The 24,003-nt window shown below is 48.2% G+C and overlaps 1 protein-coding gene across 1 annotated transcript in view; it reads right to left on the minus strand.

Moving 5' to 3' along the window:
* LOC124022329 (lysosomal-trafficking regulator-like) overlaps positions 1–24,003 on the minus strand; it is a 92,111-nt gene that overhangs the window by 24,066 nt on the left and 44,042 nt on the right. The window contains 10 exon segments of the mRNA XM_046337251.1: positions 2,825–3,561; positions 3,564–3,815; positions 4,056–4,211; positions 6,799–6,955; positions 7,073–7,173; positions 8,558–8,731; positions 8,982–9,523; positions 14,526–14,616; positions 21,465–21,489; positions 21,531–21,662. Coding sequence (XP_046193207.1) covers positions 2,825–3,561; positions 3,564–3,815; positions 4,056–4,211; positions 6,799–6,955; positions 7,073–7,173; positions 8,558–8,731; positions 8,982–9,523; positions 14,526–14,616; positions 21,465–21,489; positions 21,531–21,662 — 2,367 coding nt within the window.

Here is a 24,003-nt window from a genome sequence, read left to right on the forward strand (position 1 = left end):
GTCGAGAGGATGATTTATTTCAGCTTTTATTTCTTTCATCACATTCCCAGTGGGTCAGAAGTTCACACCCACTATTAGTATTTGGTAGCATTGCCTTTAAATTGTTTAACTTGGGTCAAATGTTTCAGGTAGCCTTCCACAAGCTTCCCACAATAAGTTGGGTGAATTTTGGAGCAGTGGCTTCTTCCTTGCTGAGCGGCCTTTCAGGTTATGTCGATATAGGACTTGTTTTACTGTGGATATAGATACTTTTGTACCTGTTTCCTCCAGCATCTTCACAAGGTCCTTTACTGTTGTTCTGGGATTGATTTGCACATTTCGCACCGAAGTACGTTAATCTCTAGGAGACAGAACGCGTCTCCTTCCTGAGCGGTATGACGGCTGCGTGGTCCCATGGTGTTTATAGTTGTGTACTATTGTTTGAACAGATGAACGTGGAACCTTCAAGCGTTTGGAAATTGCTCCCAAGGATGAACCAGACATGTGGAGGTCTAGAATTTTTTTTCAGAGGTCTTGACTGATTTCTGTTGATTTTCCCATGATGTCAAGCAAAGAGGCACTGAGTTTGAAGGTCGACCTTGAAATAAATCCACAGGTACACCTCCAATTGACTCAAATGACATCATTTTCCAAGCTGTTTAAAGCCACAGTCAACTTAGTGTATGTAGACTTCTGACCCACTGGAATTGTGGTACAGTGAATTATAAGTGAAATAATCTGTCTGTAAACAATTGTTGGAAAAATTACTTGTGTCATGCACAAAGTAGATGTCCTAACTGACTTTCCAAAACTATAGTTTGTTAACAAGAGATTTGTGGAGTGGTTGAAAAACTAGTTTTAATGACTCCAACCTGAGTGAATGTAAACTTCCAACTTCAATTGTATATCATTCAGCACTCTATAGAAAATCATTCAACTGTGAACTCATGGCACGATTCCAATATTAGGATCTGGTCCTTCAAATGTATACAAACCAGTTGTTGGTAAAATACACATTAGTGTGTGGATTGAGGGGAAAGGTCCAAAGAGGAGCGGGGAAAAGGGGTTGAACAAGCCATCAAACGATTCTCCTACACAATACAACCCTCTCAAACGATTCTCCTACACAGTACAACCCTCTCAAACGATTCTCCTACACAGTACAACCCTCTCAAACGATTCTCCTACACTGTACAACCCTCTCAAACGATTCTCCTACACTGTACAACCCTCAAACGATTCTCCTACACAGTACAACCCTCTCAAACGATTCTCCTACACAGTACAACCCTCTCAAACGATTCTCCTACACTGTACAACCCTCTCAAACGATTCTCCTACACTGTACAACCCTCTCAAACGATTCTCCTACACTGTACAACCCTCTCAAACGATTCTCCTACACTGTACAACCCTCTCAAACGATTCTCCTACACTGTACAACCCTCTCAAACGATTCTCCTACACTGTACAACCCTCTCAAACGATTCTCCTACACAGTACAACCCTCTCAAACGATTCTCCTACACTGTACAACCCTCTCAAACGATTCTCCTACACAGTACAACCCTCTCAAACGATTCTCCTACACAGTACAACCCTCTCAAACGATTCTCCTACACAGTACAACCCTCTCAAACGATTCTCCTACACAGTACAACCCTCTCAAACGATTCTCCTACACTGTACAACCCTCTCAAACGATTCTCCTACACTGTACAACCCTCTCAAACGATTCTCCTACACTGTACAACCCTCTCAAACGATTCTCCTACACTGTACAACCCTCTCAAACGATTCTCCTACACTGTACAACCCTCTCAAACGATTCTCCTACACTGTACAACCCTCTCAAACGATTCTCCTACACTGTACAACCCTCTCAAACGATTCTCCTACACTGTACAACCCTCTCAAACGATTCTCCTACACTGTACAACCCTCTCAAACGATTCTCCTACACTGTACAACCCTCTCAAACGATTCTCCTACACTGTACAACCCTCTCAAACGATTCTCCCTACACTGTACAACCCTCTCAAACGATTCTCCTACACTGTACAACCCTCTCAAACGATTCTCCTACACAGTACAACCCTCTCAAACGATTCTCCTACACAGTACAACCCTCTCAAACGATTCTCCTACACAGTACAACCCTCTCAAACGATTCTCCTACACAGTTCTCCTACACAGTACAACCCTCTCAAACGATTCTCCTACACAGTACAACCCTCTCAAACGATTCTCCTAACACAACTCATTGCCCCCCAAACACACCGAGGAGAAGGGGGCAGGAGAGGGAACGAGGAGAAGGGGGCAGGAGAGGGACGGGAGGAACGGGGGCAGGAGAGAGGGACGGGAGGAGAAGGGGGCAGGAGAGAGGGACGGGAGGAGAAGGGGGCAGGAGAGGGGAACGGGAGGAGAAGGGGGCAGGAGAGAGGGACGGGAGGAGAAGGGGGCAGGAGAGAGGGACTGGAGGAGAAGGGGCAGGAGAGAGGGACGGGAGGAGAAGGGGGCAGGAGAGAGGGACGGGAGGAGAAGGGGGCAGGAGGGGGACGGGGGGAGAAGGGGGCAGGAGAGAGGGACGGGAGGAGAAGGGGGCAGGAGAGAGGGACGGGGGAGGAGAAGGGGGCAGGAGAGAGGAGGGGAGGAGAAGGGGGCAGGAGAGGGGACGGGAGGAGAAGGGGGCAGGAGAGAGGGAGGGGAGGAGAAGGAGGCAGGAGAGAGGGAGGGGAGGAGAAGGGGGCAGGAGAGGGGATGGAAGGCGACGTAGACAGAAAACTGTCAGACTGGAGGGGGGACAAGACAGAGAAGTAAAGGTAAAGACACAAACCGTCCTCACCTGGACTTGAGCAGGGTTGGTAGTGTCTGCAGGTAGACCAGTAGCACCTCTACAGGTAGACACTGGATGTGGTAGGAGCACACCTGGCTACACGCTGTAGACACACCCAGTTGTTGGGCGTGATGCACTAGCTCCACCCCCCTCTGCAGTACAGGGTTGAAGATGTGCGTGTAGAGCTGCCATTGGACTACAGCGTTCCCTCTCAACATCAGGTGACACATGTGTCCCGCGACCTGTTGGCTGAGTGCCTGGTCCTCCCCGAACACCAGCCCCTGGTACGCCTCCAGGGCCTCCCACTTCCACAGCATATCCTCTGCTCCCCCTCCGCTGGGGAGGATACCATGGGAACGGTAGCTCAAAGTGGGGGACGACACTCCGACCTCCCCCTGCTGGAGCGTCTCCTCCAGGCCCGGCAGCTGACTGCTGTCCAGAGTACAGATGTTACAGGAGGCTAGCTTAGCTTTCTCAGAGGGCTGGCCACCACCTAACTGATCCAGGATCAGCCGGGAGAGGACAGAGAGGATGTGGGACTGGTAAGAGCGGAGCCCTGGGGCCTGGAAGGCGTGGAGTAGAGGGCCGACGACAGACCGAGGGTCCATACAGCAGCAGATCCCCACAGCCTGGACCCCAGCTAGGACCTGGAGCACCGCTGGTCCACTGGAGGACAGGCGCTGGAGTAGACGGAGACACTGGTGGGCACAGGCTGCCAGGCAACAGCACCTCTCTGGGTAACGCACCCGTCATCCAACCCCTCCTTCCCCTCGGTCTCTTCGAAGGGGTTACGGCGGGCGGCCTGTTTGAAAGCAGAGACGGGGAGTCCGGAGAGGTCGCGGTGATGATGCAGGAAGTGAGAGTATTCACAGCGGCGGTGGCGACGGCGGGCGCAGACGGACTGGTGCAGTTGCTCTGACTTAGCGGTCTTCACAGAGCTGATGATCTTTAGGACCCCGGAGATCAGTCCTTTCAGGCGATCTGCTGCCTCACCTCCCACCTGATTTGGAACATAACGGAAATTAGTTTTTTGACTCTGTGTTTTTAATCTAATATACATTTTTATGTGTGTATCGTTGTACTCAACTCTGCGAACCAAATTCACCAGACACAAATTAAGCCAAGTGATGGACTAAAATGCAAGCTCAGTGGATAATCTATTTTTAGTCCAAGACTAGCCTTAATCTGTGTCTGGGAAGCTAGCCCCCATTGATCTAGTAAATAAATCTATCAATCAAACCTCAGAGTCCCGGGCGCGGCCCAGCCCTTCTAGCCTCAGAACGGTGACCTCAAACAGCTCCAGGCCGCGATGCTGGATGAACTCATGAAGCAGCTCTAGAGCTTGACTGAAGAAGAAGGGATTGGGGGCCGAGGCATGGAGACACCCCAACAGCACCTGGACATCCCATTAGATTAATAGAACAGTTTAAGAAATACAAAAATTGATCGTACATCAGCAAATGGTACAAAATAGTTCACTACTTTAACCAGACCACCCTAGCCACCCCTGGATTACAATAGATTAATAATGTGGTGTTCTACAGGGATCTATTCTTGGACCTCTTATTTCTATTAAACTGAACAGAAATATAAAACACAACAAGTAAAGGGTCCCATGTTTCATGAGCTGGGAAAAAAACACAAAAAAACAGCCATTTTCCTTACGCACAAAACAGCTATTTCTCTCAAATTGTGTAAAAATGTGTTTACAGCTAGTTAGTGAGCATTTCTCATTTGCCAAGATAATCACCTGACAGGTGTTGAATATGAAGCTGATTAAAAACGCATGATCATTACAAAAGTTGCACCTTGTGCTGGGGACAATAAATAATACGTTTGGTGAAAAATAGAGAGGGGGGGGGGGGGTAGAAAATAAAAGGCAGTTTTGTCACAGTCAAGTTTTAATGATGTATACAGAGAACAGCATTTGGGATGCACTCCTAGTAAGGAGTGGCTAAAAACGTAACTACTGTTCTCTGAAGGAGGGAAATACAACATACTATGGGGAGTCGCAGAATCACGCCTGACAAGGCCAATGAAATCCGCGCCTCGCTGGAAGCCCCGCCTTCCACAGGTGATAAGTGCGAGGCTTGGATTCATTCCTTCAATTTAATACCGCTCTTCACCAAGCCCAGGAACGAGTAATGCGGAGGTGCCCAACACGTTTACCAGAGACATGAGCAGGGAGACTTTGGAGGAGTGACTCTCCAGACCCAGCGCCAAGTTGACGCAGACAGGGATGGCAGCTCTTCTAGCTCCTAAGCAACGGTACAGTATTTCGTTTTGTTGTGTGTAATTTCTTACATTATTAGCCCAGAATGTTTTTTGTGTTACATACAGCAGGAAATAGCTTTTGGATATCAGCGTGGTGGTAACTCTTCAGCATTACGACCAGAAATACGACTTTCCCAAATTGGATCCTTTGTTCCCGACCCCCCAGGGCAATTGAACATATCCCAGAGGCTGCTCCAAGACGCCGCTGGCGGAGAAGCGGTGTTCGAGGTGGATTTCTATTACTCGCTAATGTTCAGTCTCTGGACAATAAAGTAGACGAGCTCAGGGCGAGGATCTACTTCCAGAGAAACATAAGTGATTGTAACATACTCTGTTTCACGGGAACATGGCTGTCTCGGGATATACTGTCCCCATCCATACAGCCAGCTGGGTTCTCAGTACATTGCGCAGACAGGAATTAAGAACTCTCTGGGAAGAAGAAACGCGGTAGTGTATGTTTCATGATTAACTACTGTGATTGTGACATACAGAAACTCAAGTCCTTTGTTCACCCGACCTAGAATACCTCACAAGCAAATACAGACTGTATTTCCTACCAAGAGAATTATCTTCGGTTTAAAGTCCTCCTCAAGCCAACGGCCTCAAGGAACAACACTGGACATTGTGCAGTGACCCTGGTTCGGTTCCAGGCTGTATCAAAACCAGACGTGATTGGGAGTCCCATAGGGCAGCGCAGGTTAGGGTTAGGGTTTGGCCATGGTAGGCAGTCATTGTAAATAAGAATCTGTTCTGTAAAGTTTCGCACAAAAACTGATTGGACCAGGGGCAGCCTGAGCATGCAGCGAGCTGGGACAGACAACAAACGTGAGTATCTTTTAATTAATTTGGTCATGAACCCGAACCCGGCTTGTTAGCCTTCATCGCGTCAGCCATATTACTTATTGCTATAGTCAGGTCAAGCGATTTGAAAAATAACTAATTGTTTGAGATTAGGAAACTTATGAAACCATACAAACAAATCAGGGAACAACGGACAGAGGGTGAGAACGCTCTGCCATTAAGGGACAGTTTAGTTGGCGCAACATAAGACAGTTTCGTGTTTCAGTAGCGCATCTCATTCACGCCGAGGTGAAGAGTGGAATACTTTAAGGAATGAATGTGAGCCTTACGCTCATCAGCTGTGGAAGCGGTGCTTCGAGAGAGGTGCGGATTTGAATTGGCCTTGTCAGGGGTGATTGTAGATCCTTCAACCTAAGTGGTGAGAGTGAGATTCTCCATAGGATGTTGGACTGAAGTTGACTGACTGAAAGAGGACAAGAAAATCTCCTTCCTGGTCGTACATCAGCAAAAAATACACTACACAATGGATGTGGGCCCTGGTCTAAAGTAGTGCACTATATAGGGAATAGGGTTCCATAGGGCTCTGGTCTAAAGTAGTGCTCTATATAGGGAATAGGGTTCCATAGGGCTCTGGTAAAGTAGTGCCCTATATAGGGAATAGGGTTCCTTAGGGCCCTGGTCTAAAGTAGTGCACTATATAGGGAATAGGGTGCCATAGGGCCCTGGTCTAAAGTAGTGCACTATAGGGAATAGGGTGCCATAAGGGTCTAAAGTAGTGCACTATATAGGGAATAGGGTGCCATAAGGGTCTAAAGTAGTGCTCTATGTAGGGAATAGAGTGCCATAAGGGTCTAAAGTAGTGCTCTATGTAGGGAATAGAGTGCCATGTGGGAGACAGCAGTCCCTACCTGCAGTACCCCCTCCAGCAGCTCAGGTAACAGCAGGGAGCGATGCCTCCAGCGGGAGAAAGAGAAGTCCTCCTGCACCTCCTGCAGGGTCTTCTTGGTTCTGGGAGCGAATGGGTCAACCTGTCTCTCCAGGCAGGACCTGATCTTCAGCGTGGCTCTGAATATAATAGACAGGTTGTACAATGGTTTCAGCTGCCAGTTTAGTTCGGTTCCCAGTTTAGAGCCAGCAACCGTCTGACTGCCGGTCGTGTTCTCTAACCTCTTGGCTACGTACCTGAGCAGGTCGGTCAGGCTGCGTCGCAGGCTGTCTGGTAGAGCCTCACTCTGACCCACGTCGACTGACATCAGGTGAAGGATGGTCCTTAGCAGCATCCTCTGAGAGGAGACGGATCAGACTGATCTTTATTATCTATTAGCTAGTCGTACTCGGGTATGGAAGTTAAGGATTATAGACAATGGCCAGTCAGGCTGGTAGATCACATTTTCTCTACTAGCCTGGATGATGTTCCACTACCCAAGAGTCCAAAATGTATGCCATACTTCAGATTACTTTTGGGCTAGTTTGGCATATTTCCTACTAGCCTGGTCTGAAAATACAAGCCTGGGGATAATGTGGACTATCTTAATGTCCATCAGTCATGGTCATACTTACAGGCATAGTACAACAAAACCAATACTTGCAACATTACAAACTATCACAATACAATGACAAACTATACAATGACAAACTATACAATGACAAACTATACAATGACAAAAATGACAACACATCCCACCACAATGACAACACATCCCACCACAATGACAACACATCCCACCACAATGACAACACATCCCACCACAATGACAACACATCCCACCACAATGACAACACATCCCACCACAATGACAACACATCCCACCACAATGACAACACATCCCACCACAATGACAACACATCCCACCACAATGACAACACATCCCACCACAATGACAACACATCCCACCACAATGACAACACATCCCACCACAATGACAACACATCCCACCACAATGACAACACATCCCACCACAATGACAACACATCCCATTACAATGACAACACATCCCATTACAATGACAACACATCCCACCACAATGACAACACATCCCACCACAATGACAACACATCCCACCACAATGACAACACATCCCACTACAATGACAACACATCCCACTACAATGACAACACATCCCACTACAATGACAACACATCCCACTACAATGACAACACATCCCACTACAATGACAACACATCCCACTACAATGACAACACATCCCACTACAATGACAACACATCCCACTACAATGACAACACATCCCATTACAATGACAACACATCCCACTACAATGACAACACATCCCACCACAATGACAACACATCCCACCACAATGACAACACATCCCACCACAATGACAACACATCCCACCACAATGACAACACATCCCACCACAATGACAACACATCCCACCACAATGACAACACATCCCACCACAATGACAACACATCCCACCACAATGACAACACATCCCACCACAATGACAACACATCCCACCACAATGACAACACATCCCACCACAATGACAACACATCCCACTACAATGACAACACATCCCACCACAATGACAACACAATGTCAATAGTAAGTACAGCACAATGTGTAAAAGACCAATTAAAGCATTGACATTAAGTATTTAATTATTATATTCAATGAATAAAAATGTAATTAAAAAGGTGTACCTGGACCAGGGCGATGGGTTCCTCTGTCCAGCCTCCAGCCAGCTCCTCCACCCCCTCACCTCCCCCCCCTGGACCACAACAGTCTCCAAACTCGGTAAGGATCTCAGTGAGGGTCGGCACCACACTGACAGCCAGACCTGGGTTGTGGTTGTTGCTCATGTCAAATTTACACACCTTGAAAAAAACATTTAAATGAATGAGTTATTTTTTTGGGGGGGGGGGGGGGTCATATTTAAAATACATATATAGAGATAATGCAACCACTTGAGAACAACAGTACATTTAACATGATTTAGTATTAAAAACACTAAGTCTACCAACCCATTTCCATTGTGGTCCGGGTTGTATTAAGAATGGACAGCTTGAGCAAAGGCTGACAAGGCTGTGCACCGGGCACTTAACATTCAACACAATTTAAAAATACCTTTTCCAGGAGCGAGAGCAGAACATGACAGAGGTCGAAGGGAGAGTTCTCCATCCTGTTGAATATGGACAGGGCAGCTGGGTCAGTCAGGGTCTCTGTGTCCAGGGTGGCCTGGGACCCCCCCAGCGACCGAGGTTGGGGGTAGAGCGGGAAAGGCGATGCCATGGTCTTCTCGGGAGGGGGGACAGGAGGCGAGGGTAACAAGGGAGCCTCCGAACGGTGATGCTGGCAGCTCACACGGATCGTAGAACCGCGAGAACGTCGACTACGCACTCCACCGGTGCCACCGGCGACGGCCTTGTTGTCAGAGTTGGCGTCTGAGTCAGAGGTGGAGAGCTGGGAGCGACGCGCATCCCTTACGGAGTAGCGCTGGGCGGTGCGGCGAGAGCGACGCAGGACCTTCCAGGTGGAGCTGCTGCTGCCCCCGCGGGACTGCTTCTCAGAGTGCAACGCACCGGTCTTCTGCTCTTTCCCCGCCCTCTGGGGGGCGGCATTCACCTCCCGGCTCAAGAACACTTCCAGCAGAGACAGCAGGGTGAAATCTGGCAACACAGAAACTACTGTAAGGCTGGGTGAAATCAGGCAACACAGAAACTACTGTAAGGCTGGGTGAAATCAGGCAACACAGAAACTACTGTAAGGCTGGGTGAAATCAGGCAACACAGAAACAACTGTAAGGCTGGGTGAAATCAGGCAACACAGAAACTACTGTAAGGCTGGGTGAAATCAGGCAACACCGAAACTACTGTAAGGCTGGGTGAAATCAGGCAACACAGAAACAACTGTGTCATGACTGTCTTGACCAGGTCAGGTTACAGGAGACCACAACCCTACAGATTATCTTTCAACCCCAACAGAGAAGGAGAGATCTAGGGGTCTGAAGACATGGGGGGTTTTATGACTCCTCACGCACCTGGTAAATCTCAGGCCACAGACAAATTCCTTTGTCCTGTCACTATGGAGAACCAGCCTCAGAACATTAAACATGAAAAAAAAAGGGACTTTGGAACGATGGTTTCCATCAGCCACAATGGTGGTCATGATGGAAGGGGAGCAGTCTGTATAGATGGAAGGGAGTGACGGCTCCAGTCTGTAGGGGAGTGACAGTCTGTAGGGGAGTCTGTACGGCTCCAGTCTGTAGGTCTGTAGGGGAGTGACTCCAGTCTGCTCCAGTCTGTAGGGGAGTGACGGCTCCAGTCTGTAGGGAGTGAGTCGGCTCCAGTCTGTAGGGAGTGAGTCTGTAGCTCCAGTCTAATGGTCTCTGTAGAGATTGACAGCTCCAGTCTAATGGTCTGTAGAGATTGACAGCTCCAGTCTGTAAAGGTCTGGTAGCAATTCTGTAAAGGTCAATGTTACCTGATTAACAACCTTAGAGACAAGGTGTTGGCACACTACAGATGATCAATTGCTTTAATTAGTCAAAAATCAATAACAGGCTTTGAAGCAACAACAGAAAACCGCCTACGGTACAGTTCACCAGTCGTCTACTTCTAGCACATTCTTCAATGCTAAGCATAACACCATGTAGAGTACACGGCCTTCAGAATGTATCCACACCCCTAGACTTTTTTCAGCACTTTGGTGGTGTGAAAGTGGGATTCAAATTGATTTGTCATTTTCTCTCAATGATCTACACAAAATGCTCAGTAAACAGAATGTCACATGTGCAACCAGATGGAGAAAAAACAACCTAGAGACCACCTTTACTCCACACAGAGACGCATAAAACTCTCCCTCACACTCCATTTGGCAAATCTGACCATAATTCTATCCTCCTGATTCCTGCTTACAAGCAAAAACTAAAGCAGGAAGTACCAGTGACTCGCTCAATACGGAAGGTCAGATGAAGCAGATGCTAAACTACAGGACTGTTTTGCACAAACTGGAATGTGTTCTGGGATTCATCCAATGGCATTGAGGACTTTACCCACCTCAGTCACTTGGTATTCAGGACAAAAGGTTAATTTCTTTGACACATTTTTTCTAGTTTTACTTTACTGCCTTGATGCATGTTTAGGAATATTTGTATTCTGTACAGGCTTCCTTCTTTTCACTCTGTCATTTATATTAGTATTGTGGAGTAACTACAATGTTGTTGATCCATCCTCAGTTGATCCATCCTCAGTTTTCTCCTATCACAGCCATTAAACTCTAACTGTTTTAAAGTCACCATTGGCCTCATGGTGAAAATCCCTGAGCAGTTTCCTTCCTCTCCGGCAACTGAGATAGGAAGGACGCCTGTATCTTTGTAATGACTGGGTGTATTGATACACCATCTAAAGTGTAATGAATAACTTCACCATGCTCAAAGGGATATTAAATGTCTGCTTTTTTATTTTTTTAACCCATCTACCAATAGGTGCCTTTCTTTGCGAGGCATTGGAAAACCTCCCTGGTCTTTGTGGTTAAATCTGTGTTTGAAATTCACAGCTCGACTGAGGGACAGATAATTGTGTGTGTGGGATACAGAGATGAGGTAGTTGTTCAAAAATCATGTTAAACACCAATATTGCCCATGCAATTTATTATGGGACTTCTTAAGCAAATTTTTACTCAAACATATTTAGGTTTACCATAACAAAGGGGTTCAATACTTACTGACTGAAGACATTACAACTTTTCAGTTGTAAAACTTTCAAAAACATAATTCCACTTTGACATGTGGTTTTGTGTGTAGGCCAGTGATAAAAACAAGTCCATTTAATCCATTTTAAATTCAGGCTGTAAAACAACAAAATGTAGAAAAAACTAAAAGAGTGTGAATACTTCCTGAAGGCTCTGTAGTTGTCACTTCAGTAAGTGTGATGGACGTCACTGTTCAAGACTATATCTTCCCCTTCCTTACTGAGCTCCAACTAATTATTCTCAGCCTCATATTTCTAGAGGAGTTTACATCTTATAAAATAATGTATGTATATCAAAAGGTGTTCAAATCAACTATTAATCGAGGCGGTGTGCTGAACTAATATAACAGAAGCTAATAAGACAACTATGTATGAGGAGCATGTTAAAAGAGATTAGCAGGACGACACTAAATACCCCAGTCACCCTGAGGTCAATCAGCTCCAGTAGGCATCCATCCATCCATCCATCCACAGCTCCAGTAGGCATCCATCCATCCATCCACAGCTCCAGTAGGCATCCATCCATCCATCCATCCACAGCTCCAGTAGGCATCCACCCATCCATCCACAGCTCCAGTAGGCATCCATCCATCCACAGCTCCAGTGGTTATCCATCTATCCATCCATCCATCCACAGCTCCAGTAGGCATCCATCTATCCATCCATACATCCTCAGCTCCAGTAGGCATCCATCCATCCATCCATCCATCCATCCATCCATCCACAGCTCCAGTAGGCATCCATCTATCCATCCATCCATCCTCAGCTCCAGTAGGCATCCATCCATCCATCCATCCACAGCTCCAGTAGGCATCCATCCATCCATCCATCCACAGCTCCAGTAGGCATCCATCCATCCATCCACAGCTCCAGTAGGCATCCATCCATCCACAGCTCCAGTAGGCATCCATCCATCCACAGCTCCAGTAGGCATCCATCCATTCACAGCTCCAGTCCATCCATCCATCCATCCATCCACAGCTCCAGTAGGCATCCATCTATCCATCCATCCATCCTCAGCTCCAGTAGGCATCCATCCATCCATCCATCCTCAGCTCCAGTAGGCATCCATCCATCCATCCACAGCTCCAGTAGGCAGGCATCCATACATCCACAGGTCCAGTAGGCATCCATCTATCCATGCTGAGCTCCAGTAGGCATCCATCCATTCACAGCTCCAGTAGGCATCCATCTATCCACAGCTCCAGTAGGCATCCATCTATCCACAGCTCCAGTAGGCATCCATCTATCCACAGCTCCAGTAGGCATCCATCTATCCATGCTGAGCTCCAGTAGGCATCCATCCATCCATCCATTCATCCACAACTCCAGTAGGCATCCATCCATCTATCCATCCATCCACAGCTCCAATAGGCATCCATCCATCTATCCATCCATCCACAGCTCCAGTAGGCAACCATCCATCCACCCACAGCTCCAGTAGGCATCCATCTATCCATGCTGAGCTCCAGTAGGCATCCATCCATTCACAGCTCCAGTAGGCATCCATCCACCCACAGCTCCAGTAGGCATCCATCTATCCATGCTGAGCTCCAGTAGGCATCCATCCATTCACAGCTCCAGTAGGCATCCATCTATCCACAGCTCCAGTAGGCATCCATCTATCCATGCTGAGCTCCAGTAGGCATCCATCCATCCATCCATTCATCCACAACTCCATTAGGCATCCATCCATCTATCCATCCATCCACAGCTCCAGTAGGCATCCATCCATCCACAGCTCCAGTAGGCAACCATCCATCCACAGCTCCAGTAGGCATCCATCTATCCAACCATCCATCCACCCACAGCTCCAGTAGGCAACCATCCACCCACAGCTCCAGTAGGCAACCATCCATCCACAGCTCCAGTAGGCAACCATCCACCCACAGCTCCAGTAGGCAACCATCCACCCACAGCTCCAGTAGGCATCCATCTATCCAACCATCCATCCAACCATCCATCCAACCATCCATCCAACCATCCATCCAACCATCCATCCAACCATCCATCCAACCATCCATCCAACCATCCATCCAACCATCCATCCAACCATCCATCCAACCATCCATCCAACCATCCATCCATCCATCCATCCAACCATCCAACCACAGCTCCAGTAGGTAACCATCCATCCAATCCATCCATCCATCCATCCATCCAACCATCTATCCAACCATCCATCCATCCATCCATCCATCCATCCAACCACAGCTCCATTAGGTAACCATCTATCTATCCATCCATCCATCCATCCATCCATCCATCCAGTAGGCATCCATCTATCCATCCATCCAACCAACCATCCAACCAACCATCCAACCAACCATCCAACCACTCACTGTTGGGTTGTATAACTGTTGTTGTTCTATATAACTCACTGCTCTCTTAAACTAGAATATATCAATGTTTACAGCTACAATATTCATCAATCCATCCACTCCTGGGTTGTGTTAGGACACACGGTAGAGGAAGTCAACAGTAGTTTTGTTACAGTTGTATAGATGTGTGTTAGGACACACGGTAGAGGAAGTCAACAGTAGTTTAGGTAGTTAGGTTGGTTTTAAGGCGGTGTGTGTTAGTGATGAAGGTGTGGAGTGTAGAGGACCTAACTGGTGTTTTACAGGTAGCAGGTGTACTACACTGTGAAGGCGGTGTGTGTTAGTGATGAAGGTGTGGAGGACCTAACTGGTGTTTTACAGGTAGCAGGTGTACACTGTGAAGGCGGTGTGTTAGTGATGAAGGTGTGGAGGACCTAAGGCTGGTGTTTTACAAGTAGCAGGTGTACTACACTGTGAAGGCGGTGTGTGTTAGTGATGAAGGTGTGGAGGAGCTAACTGGTGTTTTACAGGTAGCAGGTGTACTACACTGTGAAGGCTGTGTGTGTTAGTGATGAAGGTGTGTAGAGTGGAGGACCTACCTGGGGCCTTCTCCTCCTGAACAGGTATCTTCCAGACCAGTGGCAGTAGAGACAGCAGCAGGGTTAGCAGCTCCTCTCGACAGGTCAGCTCCTACAGAGAGAGAGTCTTGGTTAGCTAGAATATTCTCTCTCTCTCTCTCTACAGGTCAGCTCCTACAGGGAGAGAGTCTCGGTTAGCTAGAATATTCTCGCTCTCTCTCTCTCTCTACAGGTCAGCTTCTACAGGGAGACAGCGTCTTGGTTAGCTAGAATATTCTCTCTCTACAGGTCAGCTCCTACAGGGAGAGAGTCTCGGTTAGCTAGAATATTCCCTCTCTCTCTCTCTACATGTCAGCTCATTCCCGGGACAGACATACAGACAGTCTTAGTTAGCTAGAAGATTCTACTTCTCTCTCGCTCTCTGTTCACACCTTCTGAAGTAATATCCACGCCATCCCACTAACAGTCCAGACAAATGACTGTATAGGTCCGGCAGAATGAGAGAGACTTTCTAGGAACTTCACTCTCTCCTTGTATGTCCTCATGTTCACTCAGGACATCCAGCACAAGCAACCCTGGAGGAAAGCAGAGGACATCCACTGGCCATGGAACCAGAGAGAAGTTGAGGCTGGACATGAAAATGCTTGCTGAACAGGTATATTCCTGTGGCAGTAGAGAGAGCAGCAGGTTTACATAAAGAGTTCAACCTAATTCATATCCCAAGCCAGTACGCAACACCAGAACCCCGGTAGCTACGCAAATGACCATTTTGCATATTTGCGTAGCAAAAGCACGCAACTGTGTGATGCCCCAAAAAGTGTAAAATGATGCAACTATGCAGGATTGCCATTTCGCATAAGGCACACACACGTTTGTGTAATGTAGAAATCAGGCTTTAACCATCCAGGGCAGCGCTAGGCACTTGCAGGGCAGCGCTAGGCACTTGCAGGGCAGCGCTAGGCACTTGCAGGGCAGCAGTAGGCACTTGCAGGGCAGCAGTAGGCACTTGCAGGGCAGCAGTAGGCACTTGCAGGGCAGCAGTAGGCACTTGCAGGGCAGCAGTAGGCACTTGCAGGGCAGCAGTAGGCACTTGCAGGGCAGCAGTAGGCACTTGCAGGGCAGCAGTAGGCACTTGCAGGGCAGCAGTAGGCACTTGCAGGGCAGCAGTAGGCACTTGCAGGGCAGCAGTAGGCACTTGCAGGGCAGCAGTAGGCACTTGCAGGGCAGCAGTAGGCACTTGCAGGGCAGCAGTAGGCACTTGCAGGGCAGCAGTAGGCACTTGCAGGGCAGCAGTAGGCACTTGCAGGGCAGCAGTAGGCACTTGCAGGGCAGCAGTAGGCACTTGCAGGGCAGCAGTAGGCACTTGCAGGGCAGCAGTAAGTGGAGTAGGCACCTGCAGGGCAGCAGTAAGTGGAGTAGGCACTTGCAGGGCAGCAGTAGGCACTTGCAGGGCAGCAGTAGGCACTTGCAGGGCAGCAGTAAGTGGAGTAGGCACTTGCAGGGCAGCAGTAAGTGGAGTAGGCACTTGCAGGGCAGCAGTAAGTGGAGTAGGCACTTGCAGGGCAGCAGTAAGTGGAGTAGGCACTTGCAGGGCAGCAGTAAGTGGAGTAGGCACTTGCAGGGCAGCAGTAAGTGGGTAGGTGCAGGGCAGTAAGGGCAGGGCAGTAAGTGGAGTAGGTGCAGGGCAGCAGTAAGTGGAGTAGGTGCAGGGCAGCAGTAAGTGGAGTAGGTGCAGGGCAGCAGTAAGTGGAGTAGGTGCAGGGCAGCAGTAAGTGGAGTAGGTGCAGGGCAGCAGTAAGTGGAGTAGGTGCAGGGCAGCAGTAAGTAGAGTAGATGCAGGGCAGCAGTAGATACTTGCAGGGCCGCAGTAAGTGGAGTAGGTGCAGGGCAGCAGTAAGTGGAGTAGGTGCAGGGCAGCAGTAAGTGGAGTAGGTGCAGGGTAAGTGGAGTAGGTGCAGGGCAGCAGTAAGTGGAGTAGGTGCAGGGCAGCAGTAAGTGGAGTAGGTGCAGGGCAGCAGTAAGTAGAGTAGGTGCAGGGCAGCAGTAAGTAGAGTAGGTGCAGGGCAGCAGTAAGTAGAGTAGGTGCAGGGCAGCAGTAAGTAGAGTAGGTGCAGGGCAGCAGTAAGTAGAGTAGATGCAGGGCCGCAGTAAGTGGAGTAGGTGCAGGGCAGCAGTAAGTGGAGTAGGTGCAGGGCAGCAGTAAGTGGAGTAGGTGCAGGGCAGCAGTAAGTGGAGTAGGTGCAGGGCAGCAGTAAGTGGAGTAGGTGCAGGGCAGCAGTAAGTGGAGTAGGTGCAGGGCAGCAGTAAGTGGAGTAGGTGCAGGGCAGCAGTAAGTGGAGTAGGTGCAGGGCATAAGTGGAGTAGGTGCAGGGCAGCAGTAAGTGGAGTAGGTGCAGGGCAGCAGTAAGTGGAGTAGGTGCAGGGCAGCAGTAAGTGGAGTAGGTGCAGGGCAGCAGTAAGTGGAGTAGATGCAGGGCAGCAGTAGATACTTGCAGGGCCGCAGTAAGTGGAGTAGGTGCAGGGCAGCAGTAAGTGGAGTAGGTGCAGGGCAGCAGTAGATACTTGCAGGGCCGCAGGGGAGTAGGTGCGGGCAGTAAGTTGAGTAGGTGCAGGGCAGCAGCAGGGCAGCAGTAGTAGATGCAGGGCAGCAGTAGGTGCAGGGCAGGGCAGTAAGTGGAGTAGGTGCAGGGCAGCAGTAAGTAGAGTAGGTGCAGGGCAGCAGTAAGTAGAGTAGGTGCAGGGCAGCAGTAAGTAGAGTAGGTGCAGGGCAGCAGTAAGTAGAGTAGGTCCTACTTGGTTCCCCTTGATTTACCCCTGTCAGTTAGACTGTGTCCTCCTGCCAGTAAGAGCCTACTGTGTGGGACTATGTACTGCGTGGCGTGGGATATGTGGTGTGTGCATGACAGCCTCTCTCTAAATATCTTCTCTACTCCCCTGTGACCCACGACCAGAGCATTCCTCATCAGGGAGAGAGAATGCAGTGCCTTAACATGTGAATTAAAACCAAATAAGACTAAGTGTACGTCCCCACTATGAGGGCTCTGGTCTAAAATAGTGCACTATACTCTCTCCACCTCTAGAACCTCTCCTCTCCACCTCTAGAACCTCTCCCGGCAGAGCTCTCCTCTCCACCTCTAGAACCTCTCCCGGCAGAGCTCTCCTCTCCACCTCTAGAACCTCTCCCGGCAGAGCTCTCCTCTCCACCTCTAGAACCTCTCCCGGCAGAGCTCTCCTCTCCACCTCTAGAACCTCTCCCGGCAGAGCTCTCCTCTCCACCTCTAGAACCTCTCCCGGCAGAGCTCTCCTCTCCACCTCTAGAACCTCTCCCGGCAGAGCTCTCCTCTCCACCTCTAGAACCTCTCCCGGCAGAGCTCTCCTTCCACCTCTAGAACCTCTCCCGGCAGAGCTCTCCTCTCCACCTCTAGAACCTCTCCCGAGAGCTCTCCCTCCACCTCTAGAACCTCTCCCCGGCAGAGCTCTCCTATCTCTGGGTAAGTCAGGACCTAGCAAACTGGAGGGAGTCACAACAACAATAATATCTGCTAATGTGGAGCATCCCCCCAACGGCACGCTAGGACATTCCCCCAACGGCACACTAGGCCATTCCCCCAACGGCACGCTAATGGACATTCCCCCCAACGGCACGCTAAGGCCATTCCCCCAACGGCACACTAAGGCCATTCCCCCAACGGCACGCTAGGACATTCCCCCCAACGGCACGCTAGGACATTCCCCCAACGGCACGCTAGACATTCCCCCAACGGCACGCTAGGACATTCCCCCAACGGCACGCTAGGACATTCCCCAACGGCACGCTTAGGACATTCCCCCAACGGCACGCTAGGACATTCCCCCCCCAACGGCACGCTAGGACATTCCCCCAACGGCACGCTAGGACATTCCCCCTAACGGCACGCTAGGACATTCCCCCAACGGCACGCTAGGACATTCCCCCCCAACGGCACGCTAGGACATTCCCCCAACGGCACGCTAGACATCCCCCAACGGCACGCTAGGACATTCCCCCAACGGCACGCTAGGACATTCCCCCAACGGCACGCTAGGACATTCCCCCCAACGGCACGCTAGGACATTCCCCCAACGGCACGCTAGGACATTCCCCCAACGGCACGCTAGGACATTCCCCCAACGGCACGCTAGGACATTCCCCCAACGGCACGCTAGACATTCCCCCAACGGCACGCTAGGACATTCCCCCAACGGCACGCTAGGACATTCCCCAACGGCGGCACGCTAGACATTCCCCAACGGCACGCTAGGACATTCCCCCAACGGCACGCTAGGACATTCCCCCAACGGCACGCTAGGACATTCCCCAACGGCACGCTAGGACATTCCCCCCAACGGCACGCTAGGACATTCCCCCAACGGCACGCTAGGACATTCTCCCCAATGGCATTGTGTCAGGAGAATAACTGAGGGGGTTGGAAGCATTAGATCATGGGTGTCAAACTCTGGCCCGTGGGCCAAAATTGGCCCGCGGTAATTATATTTGGCACGAGACAATACCAAATTACTACTAGAGCTGGCCCGCCGGTATTATACAGCGCATTCACCACTAATACTACGAATCCCATAATGCTCTGCTGTTTCGCGCCCAATCAGGACAGGACCAAGAAACGCTCTCTCCTCTGTGACAGTAGTCATAGCAACATAGACGCTACAACTGTCAGCGAGCAACCCTTCCCAAAATGGCGAAAGAAAGGCAGAAAACAGGAGCTTTCTGGACAAGTGGGAGGCAGAATATCCGTTTACATATGTAAAAGACAAACCTGTTTGTCTTGTTTGTGGAGTCAACGTGGCTGTAAGTAAGGAGTACAACATTAGACTATGAAACGAAACATCATGAAACATCATGAAACGAAACATCATGACAAATACAAGGACCTGGACATGACTCAAAGGAGCCAGAAAGTAGAGGAGATGAAAAGAAGTTTGGTTTCACAACAGAATATGTTTAAAAAAGCCACATCACAAAGCGAGGCTGCTGTAAAGGCTAGTTATATAGTGGCAGCAGAGATCGCAAAATCAGCCCGGCCCTTTAATGAGGGAGAGTTCATGAAAAAGTGCATGATGAAGGTTTGTGACCTCGTATGCCCAGAGAAAAAACAAGCATTTTCAAACGTGAGCCTGAGCAGGAACACAGTAGCTGATCGCACATGTGATCTTGCCACCAATCTGTATGACCAGCTGATGGAAAAGGGAAAAGATTTTGTTGCGTTCTCCCTCGCTGTGGATGAGAGCTGCGACGCATCTGATACTGCTCAGCTGTCAGTCTTCATCCGTGGACTCAATCAATGCATGGCACAACCACAGGAAAGGAAATCTTTGAGGTTTCAAATGTGTAACTGAAATAAAGCTGCCGTGGGATAAACTCGTTGGATCAACGACAGATGGTGCGTCAGCAATGTGCGGTAAAAAGAGTGGACTGGTGGGCATGGTTCGGGAGAAGATGCGGGAAGAGAACTGTGCAGGTGAGCTAACTGTTTACCACTGCATCATACATCAGGAAGCACTGTGTGCCAAAGCCCTAAAGATGGAACATGTTATGACCACAGTAACACAGGTAGTTAACTTTATAAGAGCCAAAGGTCTAAATCACCGCCAGTTTAAATCTTTTCTGGAGGAGTGTGGTTCGGAATACGCAGACGTGCCGTATCACACAGAGGTGAGATGGCTAAGCAGAGGAAAAGTACTGAACAGATGTGTCGAGCTGCGTGAGGAAATATGTCAATTCCTGGAAACCAAAGGGAAGGATACAGCAGAGCTCCGGGAGCAAAAGTTCCTGTGTGAGCTGGCCTTTCTCTGTGACATCTCGAGCCATCTCGATGCGCTGAACCTGCAGCTTCAGGGGCGGGGGCGCATCATCACAGACATGTACGCTGCAGTGAGGGCCTTCAAAACTAAACTGCTGTGGGAGAATCAGATGCTGCAAGGAAACCCTTGCCATTTTCCCTGCTGCCAATCCATAAAAGCGCAGATCTCTACCGCCGTGTTCCCATGCGCACAGTTTGCTGAAAAACTCAGTGTTCTCGCCGCTGAGTTTAGCCGCGATTTGCCGACTTCGATGCCCAGAAATGCAAGTTTGAACTGCTTAGTAATCCCTTCGCAGTTGATGTGGAAAATGCACCAACCAACATCCAAATGGAGCTGATTGAACTCCAGTGCAACGACACGCTGAAGTCAAAGTATGATGCTGTGGGCGCCGCACAGTTTCCACGGTTCATCCCTGACACAATGCCTCAGCTCCGCACCCAAGCTGCTCAGATGCTCTCCATGTTCGGCAGCACTTATCTATGCGAGCAACTTTTCTCCTCGATGAAGATGACCAAAACAACTCACAGGAGACGTCTGACTGATGAACATCTTCGCTCGATACTGAGGATTTCTTCAGCTCAGAGCTTGAGCCCAGACATTGATGAACTAGCATCCAAGAAGAGATGCCAGGTATCTGGCTTGGGCACATCAGATTAGACCAGTGTGCAATAATTTTCTTTATGCACTTTTTCTTGCTACAAGGCATGGGCTTGAATGGTTGATTGATTTATTATCATTTTATTTGTAAAATTATTAGCCAGTGGAAAAAGTTTATTTTGGTATTTAAATCAGAAGGCTGCAAATAGAAAAGAGGCATACAATTTTTATTTAAATTTTATTTATTTAATAAATGAATGCCATTGATGTGTTTCTTCATTTGAAATTGATTTTGCATGTCTCCACTATTAAATTATATATTGTATTGTAATAAGCGATGCTTGTTCCATATTCAATGTTAAAGCAAAAATTGTTTGGGTCCATATTAAAAGGTTAATTTGTTCAATGTTGGCCCGTGACTTTGTTCAGGTTTTACATTTTGGCCCACTGGGTATTTGAGTTTGACACCCTGCATTAGATGGTTGTGCATGCGAGTGCGAGTGCGAGTGTACAGGTGAATCTCACCTGGTCGATGATGGAGTCCAGGGCGCTGGAGCAGCAAGAAGCCCCTGCCCCTGACCAGGTATTCACCCAGGGCAACCATGTGACTCTCCTCGTCCTCCTCTCCCCGTGACTCCGCCCTCTGAGCCACGGCGCTGCAAAGCTGGTGAACGTCGGTGAGAACTCCCTGCCAGAGTGTTACTGGCCCCACTCATATCAGAACTATGGACAGAAAGAACATATTCACATGTAGAGAGAACATCAGTCAGTCAGTTTACATTCACATGTAGAGAGAACATCAGTCAGTCAGTTTACATTCACATGTAGAGAGAACATCAGTCAGTTTACATTCACATGTAGAGAGAACATCAGTCAGTTTACATTCACATGTAGAGAGAACATCAGTCAGTTTACATTCACATGTAGAGAGAACATCAGTCAGTTTACATTCACATGTAGAGAGAACATCAGTCAGTTTACATTCACATGTAGAGAGAACATCAGTCAGTTTACATTCACATGTAGAGAGAACATCAGTCAGTTTACATTCACATGTAGAGAGAACATCAGTCAGTCAGGAAGTACCTGTTACTACCCCAGTCAGTTTACAACTACAGTACCAGTCAAAGGTTTGGACACCTTTTTCATTCAAGGGTTTAATTTATTTTTACTTCAAGACTATGACATAACACATGGAATCATGTAGTAACCAAAAAAAGTGTTAAAAGCATACAAAATATATTTTAGATTTGAAATTCTTCAGAGTAGCCACCCTTTGCCTTGATGACAGCTTTGCACAATCTTGGAATTCTCTCAACCAGCTTCACCTGGAATGCTTTCCCAACTGTCGAAGGAGTTCCCACATATACTTAGCACTTGCTGGCTGCTTTTCCTTCACTCTGCAGTCCAACTCATCCCAAACTATCTCAATTGCATTGAGGTCGAGTGAGGTGGAAACTGAGCTGCACTTCCCAACGTCCTGCCAAATGTATGGCCATAATAAAGACGCATATGTCAAATCAGATTGGGCTGGAGCCAGAGACAGTACCTACATTTGAATATCAAACAAAACCACACTACATTTTCTCTCTGGGACTCTCAGGATGACAAATCAGAGCAAGATTACTGAAAGTACGAAGAGTTGAAGTCCAAAGTTCACATACATTTATGTTGAGTCATTAAAACTCCACAAATTTCTTGATAACAAAATATAGTTTTGGCAAGTCGGTTAGGACATCTACTTTGTGCATGACAAGTAATTTTCCAACAATTGTTTACAGACAGATTATTTCACTGTATCACAATTCCAGTGGGTCTGAAGTTTACAACACTAAGTTGACTGTGCCTTTAAACAACTTGTAATATTCCAGAAAATTATGTCATGGCTTAAGAAGATTTTGATAGGCTAATTAACATAATTTGAGTCAATTGGAGGTGTACCTGTGGATGTATTTCAAGGCCGACCTTGCTCGGTGCATCTTTGCTTGGCATCATGGGAAAATCAAAAGAAATCAGCCAAGACATCAGACAAAACAATTGTAGACCTCCACAAGACTGGTTCATCCTTGGGAGAAATTTCCAAATGCCTGAAGGTACCACGTTCATCTGTTCAAACAATAGTACGCAAGTATAAACACCATGGGACCACGCAGCCGTCATATCGCTCAGGAAGGAGACACATTCTGTCTCCTAGAGATTAACGTACTTTGGAGCGAAATGTGCAAATCAATCCCAGAACAACAGCAAAGGACGTTGTGAAGATGCTGGAGGAAACAGGTACAAAAGTATCTCTAGCCACAGTTAAACTAGTCCTATATCGACATAACCTGAAAGGCCGCTCAGCAAGGAAGAAGCCACTGCTCCAAACCACCATAAAAAAGCCAGACTACGGTTTGCAACTGCACATGGGGACAAAGATCGTACTTTTTGGAGAAATGCCCTCTGGTCTGATGAAATGCCCTCTGGTCTTCCGGGTTGGAGCGAGCGGTCGCATCGGCACTTTCGCTCCGCAGGTAGTATAACTTTTTCATTACATTTCATTACATTTCATTATAGTACAACGGTTTGATTTTTCTAATCTTAGCAATTTCTTCTTAGCTAGCTACATAGCCATCTTTGTATCAAAGATAATTGCGTAATTATCGTATTTCGTCGTCCTAACGTAGTCTTCACTGCTCTGCCCAGCAGCTAGCCAGCTAGCAAACGTCCACCGATTAGCAGCACTGTAGAAACTATTACACTCAACTGAACGACTTGATTAGTGTAGTGTTAGCTAGCTACATAGCTGTCTTTGCTGTCTTCGTATTCAAGATAATTGTGTAGTTTAGAGTGTGTAGTCTTAGAGTGATTATCTTAATTTACCGAGGTTAGCTAGCCAGCTATTTGTCGTCCTTAACGTAGGAGACTCTGCTAGCTAGCCAACAGCTAGCCAACGCTCTTCCGAATAGAACTCAACAACCCGGTCGCATTCACAGGTAGTATCACATTTTCATTTCATTTCATTACAGTACAACGGTTTGATTTGTTTGATCGTAGCTAGCTACATAGCTAGCTACATAGCCGT

This window comes from Oncorhynchus gorbuscha, unplaced genomic scaffold, assembly GCF_021184085.1.
Source record: "Oncorhynchus gorbuscha isolate QuinsamMale2020 ecotype Even-year unplaced genomic scaffold, OgorEven_v1.0 Un_scaffold_1337, whole genome shotgun sequence".
NCBI lineage: Eukaryota > Metazoa > Chordata > Actinopteri > Salmoniformes > Salmonidae > Oncorhynchus > Oncorhynchus gorbuscha.